At 33.7% G+C, this 15,306-nt stretch overlaps 1 protein-coding gene across 15 annotated transcripts in view; it reads right to left on the bottom strand.

The window, feature by feature from the left end:
* LOC136030385 (zinc finger protein 239-like) overlaps positions 1–15,306 on the bottom strand; it is a 46,299-nt gene that overhangs the window by 11,843 nt on the left and 19,150 nt on the right. For 7 of the 15 annotated variants that reach the window (XM_065709311.1, XM_065709310.1, XM_065709315.1 and 4 more), the window contains one exon: positions 14,056–14,226. The exons of 2 other annotated variants lie outside the window; for them this stretch is intronic. In XM_065709311.1, the coding sequence (XP_065565383.1) occupies positions 14,056–14,226 (171 nt within the window). The remainder of the gene's footprint in view (positions 1–14,055; positions 14,227–15,306) is intronic. 6 more of the 15 variants (XM_065709317.1, XM_065709316.1, XM_065709321.1 and 3 more) reach the window with 1 other exon arrangement.

Raw genomic sequence — 15,306 nt, 5'->3', positions numbered from 1 at the left:
CCTTATTTGAACTTTTATTTATCGTTTTCAACCGAGGTTATTTCAACGGAAATTAAGGAGCAACATTAAAACTAACAACAAGCAAAAAATACAACCTACACAAAGGGGGTTCCCCTCCTCAAAACCTTGCTCTTCATCCTGATGTGTTTTAGGATTTTAAGAAAATCTTTTTATTGTTCTAATTAAACAACCCTTTTGTTTCATGAGTCGTTATTAAGAAATTTGGACACCATTCCGACTTTAGCATAAAGAGTGAGATGTTGAGGAGGGGTAACCCACTTTATAAACGCAACTAATTTCTGTTCGTTTTGAGTTTTAATGTTGCTGCTTACTTTCAGTTGAAAAAAGAAACTTTTCTAGTTTAATTTCTCGTGGTTTTTGAAATAGTGCCATGAAATCCGGCTCCCTCTTCACCGAAAAATCCCCCCACAGAAAGATCCTCAAGATAATTTAATCCCGGTGAAAAATTAACCCCGGACAATTATCCTTTGCATCTCCATCCCTAGGATTAAGTCAACAAAGTGAAAGTAAGACAAATAAAAAGGATTTCGAATAGGAATTCTGGAAAATTTCCCCGGTGTAAAGTTTCCTGTGAAAAGCCCCCCCCCCCCCGTAAAATTTTCTCCACATGAAAAATTTTCTCTGCGTAGAATTCCCCTAGCAGGAAATTCACCACTCCTCCCTCAGCCGAAAAAATTATGCAAACTAAGCAATAACAAATACTATAAATAAACAATGGGCAAATTTTATAACTTAAAGACGTATCCCCAGGGGCTGTTGGGGCCATATTCTTTCCATGGTTAAGGCCTTGTATCTCAAAATTTTGATCGGGAAATTTAGGGGAAAAGGGGCACGTCAGGGGTGGGGGGGGGCTTAGTTGCCCTACAATCGTTTTGGTCACTTAAAAAGGGCACTAGAACTTTTAATTTGCATTCGATTGAGTCCTTTTCGAATAATATAGGACTGTTGGTTCGATATAATCACCCATTCAGAAAACAAACAAAAAATAACAACAAATAAACACGTATTCGTGATCTTTCTCCTTGCAAAAAATATAAAATTCCACATTTTTGCAGAAGAGAGTTTGAAACTTCTATAACAGGGTTCTTAGATACGCAGAACCTGATGATATGATTTTCATTAAGATTTGTTGACTTTTCGGAAATGTTTCCCCTCTTTGTTGGAAATCAGGCGAAATTTCTCAGGATCGTAACTGTTGATGATTAACACTAACTATCAGCATAATAAGCCGAATCTTTTGATACAACTATTGAAACAAAAATTCAATTTTTTAGGGTTTCGGTTACTATTGAGTCGCTTCGCTCCTTGCTTAAAGTTCGCTACGATGAACTATCTGATTCAAGGAAAAATTATATAAAATTTGAGAATAAGCATTGCAATTTTTATTTAGCATTTAAATCTTACAAAAGAAGTTTGTGTAGTTAATTTGTGGCGGAATTCATGGTGTTTTAACCTTTTTTTCACGACACTTCAAAGAAAATTTCAAAAGATTTTCTTCGGATTCCGATTTGATCGTTGATTTATTAAAACTAAATTTTGTTGGATGGATGCTAGACTGAGTATTAACTTAGCTGCATCTTTCTCATGCATTTTATGTTTTGGGAACATTTTTTTTTGTAATAGAGACAAATTGTAAATTGTTCAAGTTAGTACACTTCTTAATATCGACTTCTTAACTTCTTAATTTTGTTGAATGGATGCTAGACTGAGTATTAACTTAGTTGCATCTTTCTTATGCATTTTATTTTTTGGGGACATTGTCTTTTTTTTGTAATACAAACAAATTGTAAATTGTTCAAGTTAGTATACTTCTTAATATCTGTATTTGTAGGACCAGTTCAAGCCACTTTTTTGCGTTCGTAGAAGAGCCGTAAGAACTTTTGATATTATGGAACAACATTTTTGTTCCATAAAGTGAACCAAAACAAGTCATGAAACTAAAACAATTCAGTCTACCATCCATCCAAATCACCAGTGCAACAGCACAAACACAGAAACAAACGCACATCATAAAACCAAGCATAAAAAATAATAATAAATAATACAAATATAATCAATAATAATAATAAAAAATTAATTCCTGCAATTTAATTCCTCAAACAAAATACTCAGCTGGCCCGCGTTTACCTGAGCATCCGTCTTCTGGCAATTAGCCTTTTTTAATAATTTGTGTTAGATGAATAATAGCTCAATAATGGTATGCTTCATAGAAAAAACTGTTGTAATTTGTATTAGTAAATCGGATGTGTAAGTATAATGTATCGTATGTCATAATAAGGTGAAATCGTCTTATGGCAAATATTTATGATGTTCTCAGTTTTTTTCTTTCTTTTTTTTAGTCTTACTTTTCATAGAAGGCTACTACTTTTTTTTTAAATTACGTTGAAGATTCTCATCAGATTTCTAATGGATAGGCAGAGCCGTATCCAGAATTTTTTGGGCGTGTTTAACACAAGGATTATTTTACGGGGGAGAGTAAAGAGGTTATAAAAAAACTCAAAAACGCATAAGAAATTTGTTTGTATCCATTTTTGTTATGTTTTTACGAGTCGTGATCGAGTCGTGATCGAAACGATATGATCGTTTCGAGAGCGGTTCAAACCCCCTAACCCTCCCCCCTGATACAGCTTTGCGGATAAGTAATTTGTTGAAGCTGAATTTTATGTAGAGTGGCTGCAAAATTGCCCTCTCAATTTAGATAATCCAACTTTCTTGCCATTTTCTTGCTTTTTTGCGCGCGCGTTTTTTTTTGTGATGCAGACCCATTGTCCAAGATTCTGCTCTTTGTATTATCCATATTTTTAATGAATATAAGTCACCTTTAAGTTCATTTCAGATCAGTTTTCATTCTTTTATAAAAATATATTTTAAGTGACTTGTTTCAGTTCACCGGGTTGAACTATAAGCCTGGTTTTTAAAATGAGTTCTGCTTCCTAATGGGATAATTCACAAAAAGCTGTTATAATTTTTATTAATCAACCTGATGCGCTGACATAATTTGTATTATGTGATGATTAGATGCATTCCTTTTATTATGAAAACAATAGTTTTTTACCCTTTTCTTCAAATGGTATTTTTTTTCAGTATTTTCTTTTTAAAGTTGTGGCAGAATATTTCCGTCAGATTCCTAATAGACAGGTCATCTGATTCCTATTGGACAGGTAAACTGAGCATCCTTTAGGTGGTTGCAACAATGTGCAATCAATATCATCTCAAGTTTCTAGGCATTTCCTTGATTTTTTTTTGTGCGTTTTGTTTTGTGACAAAGACACACTTTTCTAGATTCTGTATTTTTTGTATTTTAATCAATATAAGCTTATTTTTTTGTGTTCAAGTAAGATTTTTTTTTCATGCAATACATTGATATATTTTGAAACAGTATTTCTGCATGACTAGTTTCAGTTCAGAATACCTGAATAATAAGCCTTTTTCAATTGGTTGAGCTATTTGAATGAACTTCTTCAAGAAAAACTGGTAAAGTTTTTCTTAATCAGCCTTATGTGCTGGTGCCCCCTCATGTGGAGATAGGCTGGAGACATGCATTCCATCCCTGAATCTTAATCTGTATTCTCTCCTTCCATTGGGAGGCTCTATTTTCTCTGTTGACTTGTGTACCATCCATCTTGCCCTAAATATTTTATAGATTACTGTTTAGAGTCTGAAAGTATTCTCTCTTTTAACTGATTCGCAATGTGCAATACAGTTGCTCAAAAATTTAAACAGAATTGTTGAAGATAAGGACACACTTCTTGTGTGCGATCACACAAAAAGTGTGAGGTTTGCATCTTGACCGAGCCACCACCCCTCTGTCATAGATTAAAATCACACAAAAAGTGTGAGTTTTGCATCTTGACCGAGCCACCACCCCTCTGTCATAGATTAAAATCACACAAAAAGTGTGAGGTTTGCATCTTGACCGAGCCACCACCCCTCTGTCATAGATTAAAATCACACAAAAAGTGTGAGGTTTGCATCTTGACCGAGCCACCACCCCTCTGTCATAGATTAAAATCACACAAAAAGTGTGAGTTTTGCATCTTGACCGAGCCACCACCCCTCTGTCATAGATTAAAATCACACAAAAAGTGTGAGTTTTGCATCTTGACCGAGTCACCATCCCTCTGTCATAGATTAAAATTTTATTTAGTGCAATACCGGGAAAATCTAAACATTTCTTGTTACAAGGTCTAAGAATTTAGCCACGGAAATGGGGTGGGCCAACCATGGGGACAGGCAAATGAAAAAAAAAATTATTTGCTAGAGGTTTGACGACTTCTTGTATTAGAGTTTGCGTTTTGTGTTTCAGCAATGGTAGCATAGGGGTTAGATCAAAATTAAATATAGAAGCTTCATTAAACTAAATTCTGGACAGAAAAAGACCACACAATATGGCGATCTACAAGCCATTCCTAAACGAGTCGAAGGGTGAATAAAACTGCAAACATGGCTTCAAAGATAATGTATTTCAGCATGAGTGTTTATATACTGCACATACTAAAAAAAAGTCTCAAATACTGAGAAAGAATGCATTTATACAGAAGTATGTTATTACTATGTATCGGATATAAATTTACGTTTCTTAATTGTCCTTGTATTTGGAATTGTCTTATCTAAATTATGCTAAAACATTTTTTCAAAAAGGATTTTCTTCAAAATTAACAAAAATTTCCTTTTATTTTGAAGGTCAGTCTGGACTAAAAGATAAAAGGGAAGCCCCATGTATAAGAATTTTCTAACCCCTTCATGCATAAAAAAGATGCGTGCGTGATTTCGTAAGGAGTACAATTGTTTCGATCACAATAGAAGAAAATACAACCCAGGACTTAGTCAAGGCTCTGAAAGTCATTGTGGTGCTTAGAAATATTGTCACAATTTGCAAGCCACTTCTAAATGGATCGGGGGCCAAATAAATTGCTTGCATGGATATGACTTCAAGCAAGAGAGTATCACTTTTTTCGGGGGGGGGGGAGGTCACAAAAACACCCATTAAAAATTTGTTCTCATAAATTTTTGTTGGGTTTTTACGAGCTTGATAAAAAGTTCTGAAGGGTTAAACCACTTCTGGATACGGCCTTGCTTCTAAGAAAATGTATTTCAGATTTAATGTTTATATATTACACGCATTTAAAAGTATGAACTGTCTAACCTGAATGAATATATGAACCTATAGGATTTTCTTCAAACTTTCCCAAAAACTTATATTTGTTTTAGTTGTTTATTTACTTAAATCCCTGTTGATTCCTGTCCCAACCCTACTTCAGTCCCTTTTCCAATTATTTTTCAATTTTTAGGGGAAATCCAATGAAAATCAAGTTTCGAATTAGGTCTTTAACTTAAGTTTCTTTAAGCTGCTCAAGTATTTACTGTGTCAGTTAATTAACTCCTCAGACGGTTACCTCTCAGAAAAATCTTCCACAAGTATAAAATTTTCATCGATCAAAATAACCTCATTTGGTAAAACTATCAGTCTATTTGAAATCCCCTCTGAATCATTCTTTTTATTTTTCTCAGTCAAGATACAAGGCATTTTGCATAGAAAAATTTGTTCTAAATCATTCATTTGAAAACTTTGAACAATTCTTACTCCTTTCTTATTCTTCAAACTAGAGATTCTTGATGAGAACAGTCACCTGTAAGAGTTTTCTAAATGTTAGATTCCTGCTAAAATGTTGCAGACTCTTGCGGCTAGATTAAATAATCTCTATGCTTTTCTTTTTCTGTAAAAAATTCAAGATCCGTAACTCGGAAATTAACCAGCTAAGTAACGACCTATAAACAGAGACAGATGAAAGACACATGCCTCAATAAATGTGCGTCATTCCTTTTAAAACCTGTTCATTTGCGAATCCACCAATTGTCAAAGTAGAATTGACACCGTTTGGCAAATTGGCAAAAATGGCAAAATGGCAAAATGGCAAAAATGGCAAATTGGCAAACGGCGTGGACACCGTTTGCCCCTTAATGCTGTGAGCCGTTCCCAATATATCCCTGATACTCCCTTTTGACAGCCTGCATACACCTATAAGGTCTTGATTTAGTCAAAATTTCCCCTAAATATTTTCTTTTTCTTAACACTCTAATCCTTTGTAGCATTATTAGCAATAGCAGCAGCAGTATGGATGTATTGTCTTTCGATCAGTCGAATGTCCCCCCCCCCATCATGCCTAGTTTCAACTTAATAATCCAAGTCGTTGTTAAGTTATTGCTGATATGCCCTTTCATAAATCTGTATGCAAATAGCGTTTTTTACGTTGTACACATACAAATAGCGTTGTATGCATATAGCGTTTACGTTTCAACTTAATAATCCAAGTCGTTGTTAAGTTATTGCTGATATGCCCTTTCAAAAATCTGTATGTAAATAGCGTCTTTTTTCAGTTTAGATTCCCCCTCAACACTCCCTGAAATTTTCACCTTAATACCCTTAGCATTGGTAGCATTCACAGAAGAGGAGGTAGTTGCAGAAGTCGTAGCAGTAGTAATGGCAGAGGGAGTAGCAGCAATGCTAGGGCGCCCTCTGGTCAATAGATCATCCCCCTTATCTGTTCATGAAAGTACCAACTTAATACCAAAAACTGTTCATGAGATAAGTCCTTTTGACAACGTTCGTGCAGGTATTGTTTTTTGTTCAACACTGGTCTCATAATTCCTGAAAACTTCATCTTGATACCTTTATATTTTGAATGAATGAACTTTATTACCCGTAAAAGTACAAAAAAAAAACCCACTAAGTACGGAGTATTATAAATAAACAAAAAAAAACGATAAACAGCGAGAAAATAATAATAAAAAATTCAAACTAACAAAAGACAACATGGACTAATTAAACCAGTATCAATATGGAAAAAAGCTGCAGAGGGTCGTAAGCGTTAATAAAGTTGATAGTGTTTTTACATAAATCATCACTGGAAAACCGAATCCGAGAAGGCACATCTATCAAACCAAATCGAGCAATTATTTTTCTATTTCGGTGCCATCTAGGAAGCCGGAGGAGGAATTTGCAGTATTTGAAATAAGCCGCACGTAGAGTATGGCGGTCTTTCTTACGAAACAGATGAGCCATGCCTGATAAAAAAAAGCACAGGGACGCCATAAGAGTTGGAATATTATCTGAAATAAAAATATATTCGTTCTGTAAGTTGTTAAAGAGAGAAGCAGGACTACAAGCAGGATTGACACATGAGAAACAAGAAAAAAACAGATTATATGGCCGGGAAAAACAAGAGTAATGTGAGACGGTGGAAAGAAAAGAAGCGAAAATGACAGAAGCAGCTATTCCGTCCAGTGCTTCCGCCCAACCATCTTCAGAGCAAAACAAAGAAGAAAAAACAACCTTTTGAAGTAACTCTTAAAAGAGCAGAAGAAAGACTGAATCAAACAAACCAAGCCTTAATAAATGAAAGACTGATCACCAATTAGATTCGGCAAGACTTAGCTTGTCTACTGACCTAATTTTCACTAGAAGTGTGTTCAGTTGACCCTAATTTAAGCTGAAGAAAAAATAATATTTGAATCCTCTAATTTTAAATTATTGTAAATTGGGTCAACAGGAATATCTTCAGTATCTCTACTAAAACCAAAGCTCTATTTATGTATTTTTTAAAATTGGAATTGCCCTCCTCAAAGAATGAGGGAAGCCATTTACTGTAGATATTAGATTTACCTTATCAAAAAGAGCAAATTTTCTAGATTTTCAACGATGTGGTAGGCCTATTAAGAATATATATACTCGTTTTTATTTTAAATTTCCTATCCCACAGAAATCTTGTGTTCAAGCCATTGTTCCACAGAACCCGGCGTTTACCCAAAAAAATATTACCTGTGGGGAATTCAGCCCTCCCCCCCCCATTTCCCCCTGGATAATTCCAGATCTTCACAGGAAGAGAAACTGAAATTTCTACTCTCCTGTTTAAGTCAGAGCCAATTGTATAGCATGGCCTATAGTAAAGACCCATAAGAGTTGGAAGTATTAATATTTGTTCATTTATTTTTTCCCAGAGGCACTTCATGTGGAAAGGGTGGTTAGATAAACTGTGGAAGGGCTCAGTTACTTGAAAATGTAAAGTTCTCGTGCTCTTTTCTAAGATTTGGCCAGCTTTTCAACTAATCGCTTCCAAAAAAGTTGTTACTGGCTACAGTGTCTTTAAGAAATTCTTATTCTTGTTTAATGGTCTTTGTATTTCAGCAGTTGTTTTGAATGAATCATCAGATAACTACAGAATTAGTGCTAAGGAGAAGGGAGGAGAGGTTGGAAGTAGAAGTGGACATATAATCCACAGGGCCGTATCCGGGACTTTTGTTTGGGGGAGGGGCTATGGAACAGGCACAGTCACCAGAATCTGAAGGAGATTTGCCAGCAGATCCTGTTGAAGGTCTTAGTGACTGAAAGTGATAGAATGTTCTGCTATTATGATCCATTGCTTAGTTAATCAAAGCTATTAAAGTATTACAAACCACTTTTTCACTTGAATTTGGTGCTTTTATAAATAAATGAAAAATAACATGTATATGATATGAGAAATGTGGCTGAATGCGGTTTTTTTTTTTAAATATGCAAGGCGGTTAAAGTAACATTTCTTAGGTTTAGATGTAGAAAAAAATATGTCACTGTGATTTTACTCCCAAATAATGGTATTTTTTTTCTTTTTTTTTATAAAATGGATGTCCAAAATCAGGCACTATCCAAGTGCCAAGATATTACCCTTGGCGCAAGATTACCAAAAGGATAAACAAGACTGTTAATTAAATGATGAAACTCTAGATGAAGGGGCATTACCTTTTTTAGGCTCAAGAAAATCAGAATCATCAAATATTCCATTAAAGCTTAAGCGATGCTTAAAAGAAATGTTCAACTGGTCTTGTAGCTACAGAGCAACTCTAAAACAGCAATTTTATTCTATACTAACTGGGTCCCGGCGGCTTCACCGCCTGGCCCAAGCATGGCATGCGGCAGGCTTCTATATATGGATTCTTATTGTTCCTTGTGTTATAACCGCAGAGAGGCGGCTTCGCCATCTGTGGCATTTTTTACTGCATATCATGCAGTAAAAATTAAGAAAATTATTTATAAATATATAATTATTTATGATTTTTATTTTTTATTCTGCTTTTATTCTTACTTTTTACTCTGCTTTTATTCTTGCTTTTATTTTTGCTTTAATGTTGGTTAATTTCATTTTTGCTTTTATTACAGTACTTTTTAAAATTTGTAAACTTTTAGATTCTTTCATAAAGTCCAATTTTCACCTGGGAATTATACAGACCCCGATTAGGACAAATATTTTTACTTACTATAGTTGCAGCAGTAGCTACAACCTAGTAAAGAACAAGCCATGGTCCATAGTAACCAAAAATCAAAAAATGTGTTGTAATGAAAACTGGATATGGAGAAAAAATTGTCATTTATAGCCCTTCCCAAAAATACATTTTAATGAAAACTGGATAAGGAGAAAAAATTGTCATTTATATCTGATTCAGGATTGGTGATAAAATCAATTAATTTTCGTTTTTAATTAAATATTCCTGTAAAATTTGTAAACTTTTATATGCTTTCTTACAGTTAAATTTACACCTGGGAATCATACAGAACCCAATTCTATAGGACAGGTCTTCTTAAACTATGGGTCGCGACCCCATTTGGGGTCGCGTAGCAAAATTATGGGGTCGCGAGTGATAAAAATACAATTTAACAACAGATGTTTTTTAACTTTTAAAATTATTGTTATAAAGAAAAATAACAATCATCGTAGATAATTATATCATAAAATCTTCTGGTTTGGAAAGACAGTTTATACCAGCATTTCTATACCGATCATTATAATATTTTGTATAAATTTACTATGAATCAGATGATGTTATAGAAATTTATAAAAAGTGTAGATTTATTTTTGTCAATCTCTTGAAACCGAAATAATCCTGATAAATATTATCAACAAATTTTCTGAGTGTTATTTCGAGGAAACTATATAAACAGTTCGTGGTATTTTTAATTAGCCATTGTATGATTGTTAACGAAGTGCATGTTATTCCGAATTAGTCAGTTTAACCCTTTCGCGACCGACGGGACCTTACAGTCCCGGTCTGTAAAAATCCTTTGGGCGCTTCTTAATTGATTGATAGCACCAGAATTGAACGATGTGCTTCAGGATGCTGTTAAGGTCATAAATTTGATTAAGAGCCATGCCTTTAACAGTCGCTTATTTTCAAACCTCTGTAAGGATACGGATTCCAACTACACAACTTTTTTCAGCTTTTTTTTAATCCAATCAGGGATAAACACGTTTTTGCACGAAATCAGGCCTAGGATTGTCGTAAATATGTAGTCATCTTCAACTGATGGATAAGGAAAACCAATTTTGCTAAATTTCTTTTCCTACTTTAAGTCAAGACTTTAGAAACATCACCAGAATAGAAAATAGGAGAAGTTGCATACACTCTTTAGTTTAACCGCACAATAAACATTAGAATTACCATGCAACAACTTGCCAGCACCATCAAGAGGAGTATACCATCCCAGAGCGTCTCTACTTGTTTTGGTGTGAGCCCTAAGAATTTCTCATCCCTTCTAACTAGTTTCTAATAAAATTTACAAATGTTATGCTCACTCTTTGTACATAACTACTGAAACAGACCATATTAGTTAATTTGGGACTGTACATTAAAAAAGAAAATATATATATCTTTCATCATGTTCTTTCAGCTTATTTATATTCTTATTATATTTATTATTTATATTAGGGCTTCTTAAACTATGGGTCGCAACCCCATTTGGGGTCACGTAGCAAAATTATGGTGTCGCGAGTGATAAAAATACAATTTAACAAAAAATGTTTTTTAACTTGTAAAATTATTGTTATAAAGAAAAATAACAATCATCGTAGATAAATATATCATAAAATCTTCTGGTTCGGAAAGACTGTTTATACCACCATTTCTATTCCGATCATTATAATATGTTGTATAAATTTACTATGAATCAGAAGATGTTATAGAAATTTATAAAAACTGTAGATTTATTTTTGTCAATCTCTTGAAACCGAAATAATCCTGATAAATATTATCAATAAAATTTCTGAGTATTATTTCGAAGAAACTATATAAACATTTCGTGGTATTTTTATTTAGCCATTGTATAATTGTTAACGAAGTGCATGTTATTCCGAATTAGTCAGTTTAACCCTTTCGCGACCGACGGAACCTTACAATCCCGGTATGTAAAAATCCTTTGGGCGCTTCTTAATTGATTGATAGCACCAGAATTGAACGATGTGCTTCAGGATGCTGTTAAGGTTATAAATTTGATTAAGAGCCATGCCCTTAACAGTCGCTTATTTTCAAATCTCTGTAAGGATACGGATTCCAACTACACAACTTTGTTACTACATGCAGAAGTAAGATTGTTGGCAAGAGGTCAAAGTTTAAAAAAATTATTGTTATTAAAGGACGAGATCGAAATATTTTTAACTGAACGAAAATGTGAATTTACTGCTTTTTTTCAAAATGACTCGTGGCTATCCAAGCTGGGTTATTTGTCAGATATTTTTTGCGAAGTTAAACGATCTTAACTTGTCTCTTCAATGAAAAAATTGCGACATATTTACTTCATACGATAAAATTGAATTTTTTATTAAAAAGAACAGCATTTGGAAAAGTAGGGTCGAAAAAAATTCGCTCGAAATGTTTTCCAGTGTCGACAATTTTGTAATTGAGAAAATTCATCGTAAAACTTTTATTGCAAAAACTATTGTAGATCACTTAAAAGAGCTAGAAATACAGTTCCGAACATATTTTAAGTAAAATATTGATTTACAAAAAATAGTTTGGATTCCAAAGCCGTTTTGGATTGGCTTAAGTGACATTGATCATCTGTCACTTAAAGCTCAAGAGGAATTTGCCGAGCTTTCGTGTGACTCAAACTTAAAACTACAATACCGAAAAAAGCCCTTGACTGAATTCTGGATCGGAACTAAAACTGAATTTCCCACAATCGCCGATTTGGCGTTAACTGTACTTCTGCCATTCAACACCACATATTTATGTGAAGTTACTTTCTCAGCTTTAACACAAATTAAATCCCAATATCGTTCAGCGATAAAAATGTTGAAGAGGTCTTACGTCCAGCAGTTTCAAATATTACACCAAGATTTGATTTTTTATGCAATTAATTAAAAAAAACTAGTTTTTTTAACTGAAAACTTAAAACGAACAGAAGTTACTCCGTATATTAAATGGGTTGTCCCCTCCACAATCCCTCGCTCTTTACGCTAAAGTTTTTAATTGTTTTAAGAAGTAGAATTGTGGCAAAGAGTCAAACTTTAGCGTAAAGAGCGAGGGATTGCGGAGGGGACAACCCATTTCATATACGGAGTAATTTCTGTTCGTTTTAAGTTTTAATGTCGCTCCTTACTTTCAGTTAAAAAAACTAGTATTTTTTTATTTAATTTCTGAAGGTTTTTGAATTAATGCATGTTTGATTTTGGCTCTCCGTACATAAATTATTAAAATGAAATTTGCATAATAATTCTTTTTTTGGCTAAATGGCTTTCTCTTAGTTTTGATCAGACGATTTTGAGAAATAAGGGGTGGGGAAGGAGTCCTAGTTGACCTCCAATTTTTCGGTTACTTAAAAAGGCAACTAGAACTTTTAATTTTTAACGAACGTTTTTATTAGTAAAAAATATACGTAACTTAAGAATTAACTTACGTAACAAACTTTTATATTCTTATATTTTGGATTATGTATATGAGGGGGTTTGTCCCCTCGTTAATACCTCGCTCTTCATACTAAATCTTAAGTTTTGTCCCAATTCTTTAAGAATGACCCCTGAATCAGAAAGGCTGTAGAATAAATAGTTGAAATTACTAAGAATACTTTAGCACATAGAGCGAAGTATTTATCTCCTCCTAAATACCACGCTCTTTATGCTAAAGTATTTTTAGAACCCCTCATATGCGTAATAATCTCTGTTCATTTTAAATTTTAATGCTACTTCTTACTTTCAATTGAAAAAACTTTTTCATGTTTACATTTTCGTTGTTTTTTTTTTTTTTAATAGTAATGCTAGAAAATCCTGCGCCCTTTTCATTGAATTTCTCTTCCCCCATGAAATATTACTCCAAGGAAAGATCCTCCCACATACCCCATTCCCCTCAACCCCACACCCAAACCAAAAAAATTCCCCTGATTCCCTGGGTCAAAGTTTGTAACTTGCAGCCCCTCCCCCAGGGACTGTGGGGGAGTAAGTCATCCCCAAAGACATAGTTATTATGGTTTTCGACTATGCGGAACAAAATGGCTATCTCAAAATTTTGATCCGTTGACTTTGGGAAAAAATGAGCGTGGGAGGGGGCCTAGGTGGCCTCCAATTTTTTTGGTCACTTAATAAGGGCACTAGAACTTTTCATTTCTGTTAGAATGAGCCCTCTTGCAACACTGTAGGACCACTTGGTCGATACGATGACCCCTGGAAAAAAAAATAACAAATAAACAGGCACCCGTGATCTGTCTTCTGGCAAAATATACGAAATTCCCCGTTTTTGTAGATTGGACCCTGAAATTTTTTCTATAGGGTTTTCTGATACGCTGAATGCGATGGTGTGATTTCACACCATAGTCAGGAGTTGATTTTATCTTTCTCACAGTTGTTAAAGGTCTTAAATCTATTTGAGCTACTGAAGAATATGCTCAAGCTATGATTTTGTAAAATCTTTTTCAGTTGTTCGCCCAGCTTTGGAAAATAGTGTAACATTATGAAATTTTTCTTCACGCCTGCCAATAGGACGCTTTCAATTACAGATTGTTTTGTTCATAAATACAAGTCAAATATACAATAGTTTTTCGTTTTGATTAAAAATCTTTCCTAATATTTAAATTCACCCGAGACTTTTTCAAATGGTAAAATGTAGCTACAGGATTCAGATGCAACAAGCACAGAAATTTCACGCCCCCAGCAATTTAAAAGATAGTGAATGATACACTTTTTTCATTTTGGAAACGCAAACATATAGAAATAGAGCAGGATATCTGAATCATACCTTTGTCACCGTCAGTGTTGAGCTCCTGTTGAAGATGTTTGGAATTAGCAATACCATCTGGAGATATGCCAGGAGAAGTAGCAAAAAGGTTGGCTTCGTGTTCTATAGAAAACATTGGATGTTTACTTCCAGAAACATCTTTATCACCATCTGAAGTTTCAGCTTCAGTTTCTACAAGGATTACAGTAGAGACCACATAAAACATTCAAAACAATATAAGTTTATTCCTTATGTAAGATCTATGCCACCCCAACGGGTTAAATAAAACAACTTAAAAACTGAACTATTCCAAGAGGAAAGTGATCTTATTGTCTACAGTTTCTTCATCATGGGTGAAGGAATAGCTGTCACTTATAAAGTTTAAATTCAAATAAAGAATATTATTAATTTATTAATTATTTAATTTATTATATTAATTTATTTATAATTATTTATTTATAATTATATTTATAATAAATAATTTATTTATATATTAATTTATTACTTATTAATTTATATTATTAAGTTTATTTATATTAATATTAAATATTTTATATTTAAAGTTTAAACTTAAATATTTAAATAAATTTAAATCTAAATAAATTAAACAAAAATAAAATTTAAGACTCGTTTGGAAATAAAATGATCAAACGGGAATATTTTTAGTATTTCATGGTGATAGGTATGCTGACTGGTAGGAATGGTGACCATTATTTCGGTTTAACTTCATGGTAAAAACGGAAACAGATTTAGGAGAATTTCGAAAATAAGCTTGAAATACCTACAAAATTGACACCAGACGGGAATGAAAAGAGCCCCATGTAAATGACTATAGTCGAATCCTTCACCAGAGGGTTTCAGCCATTCAGATGACAACTCCAAGAAAACTCTTAATAAAATCCATGAAAACTATTTTAGCCTGTGTATCATGGATGTTTTTTTGTTGTTTTTTTGTATAGCCAGCGTACCATTGTTATCTACGTGGTTGAAAACCTTTAGCCAGAGGTTAAAAATCTTCTTTCTTGAATACTTTCTTCACAACCCCCAACAATTCAAAACTAAAACAACGTAGGCATTTTGAGAAAAACAGCCAAACGAAAAAAAAAGACAATTTTATGGCAAACCTGCAATAGTCCATTCATTATAGTGGTTTCACCCAGGAATTGAAGACAGTCAGCTATAAATTCGTGTGAACCTTTCCTGTGACGTCTTAAAATTCTCTCCAGCCCATCTATAACAAAGTGGCCATGGAAATGGTTTTTATGCATTTGT

This window comes from Artemia franciscana, chromosome 8, assembly GCF_032884065.1.
Source record: "Artemia franciscana chromosome 8, ASM3288406v1, whole genome shotgun sequence".
Classification (NCBI taxonomy): domain Eukaryota; kingdom Metazoa; phylum Arthropoda; class Branchiopoda; order Anostraca; family Artemiidae; genus Artemia; species Artemia franciscana.
Note: the sequence above shows the minus strand (reverse complement) of the source record. Positions and strands in the feature narration are given on the sequence as shown.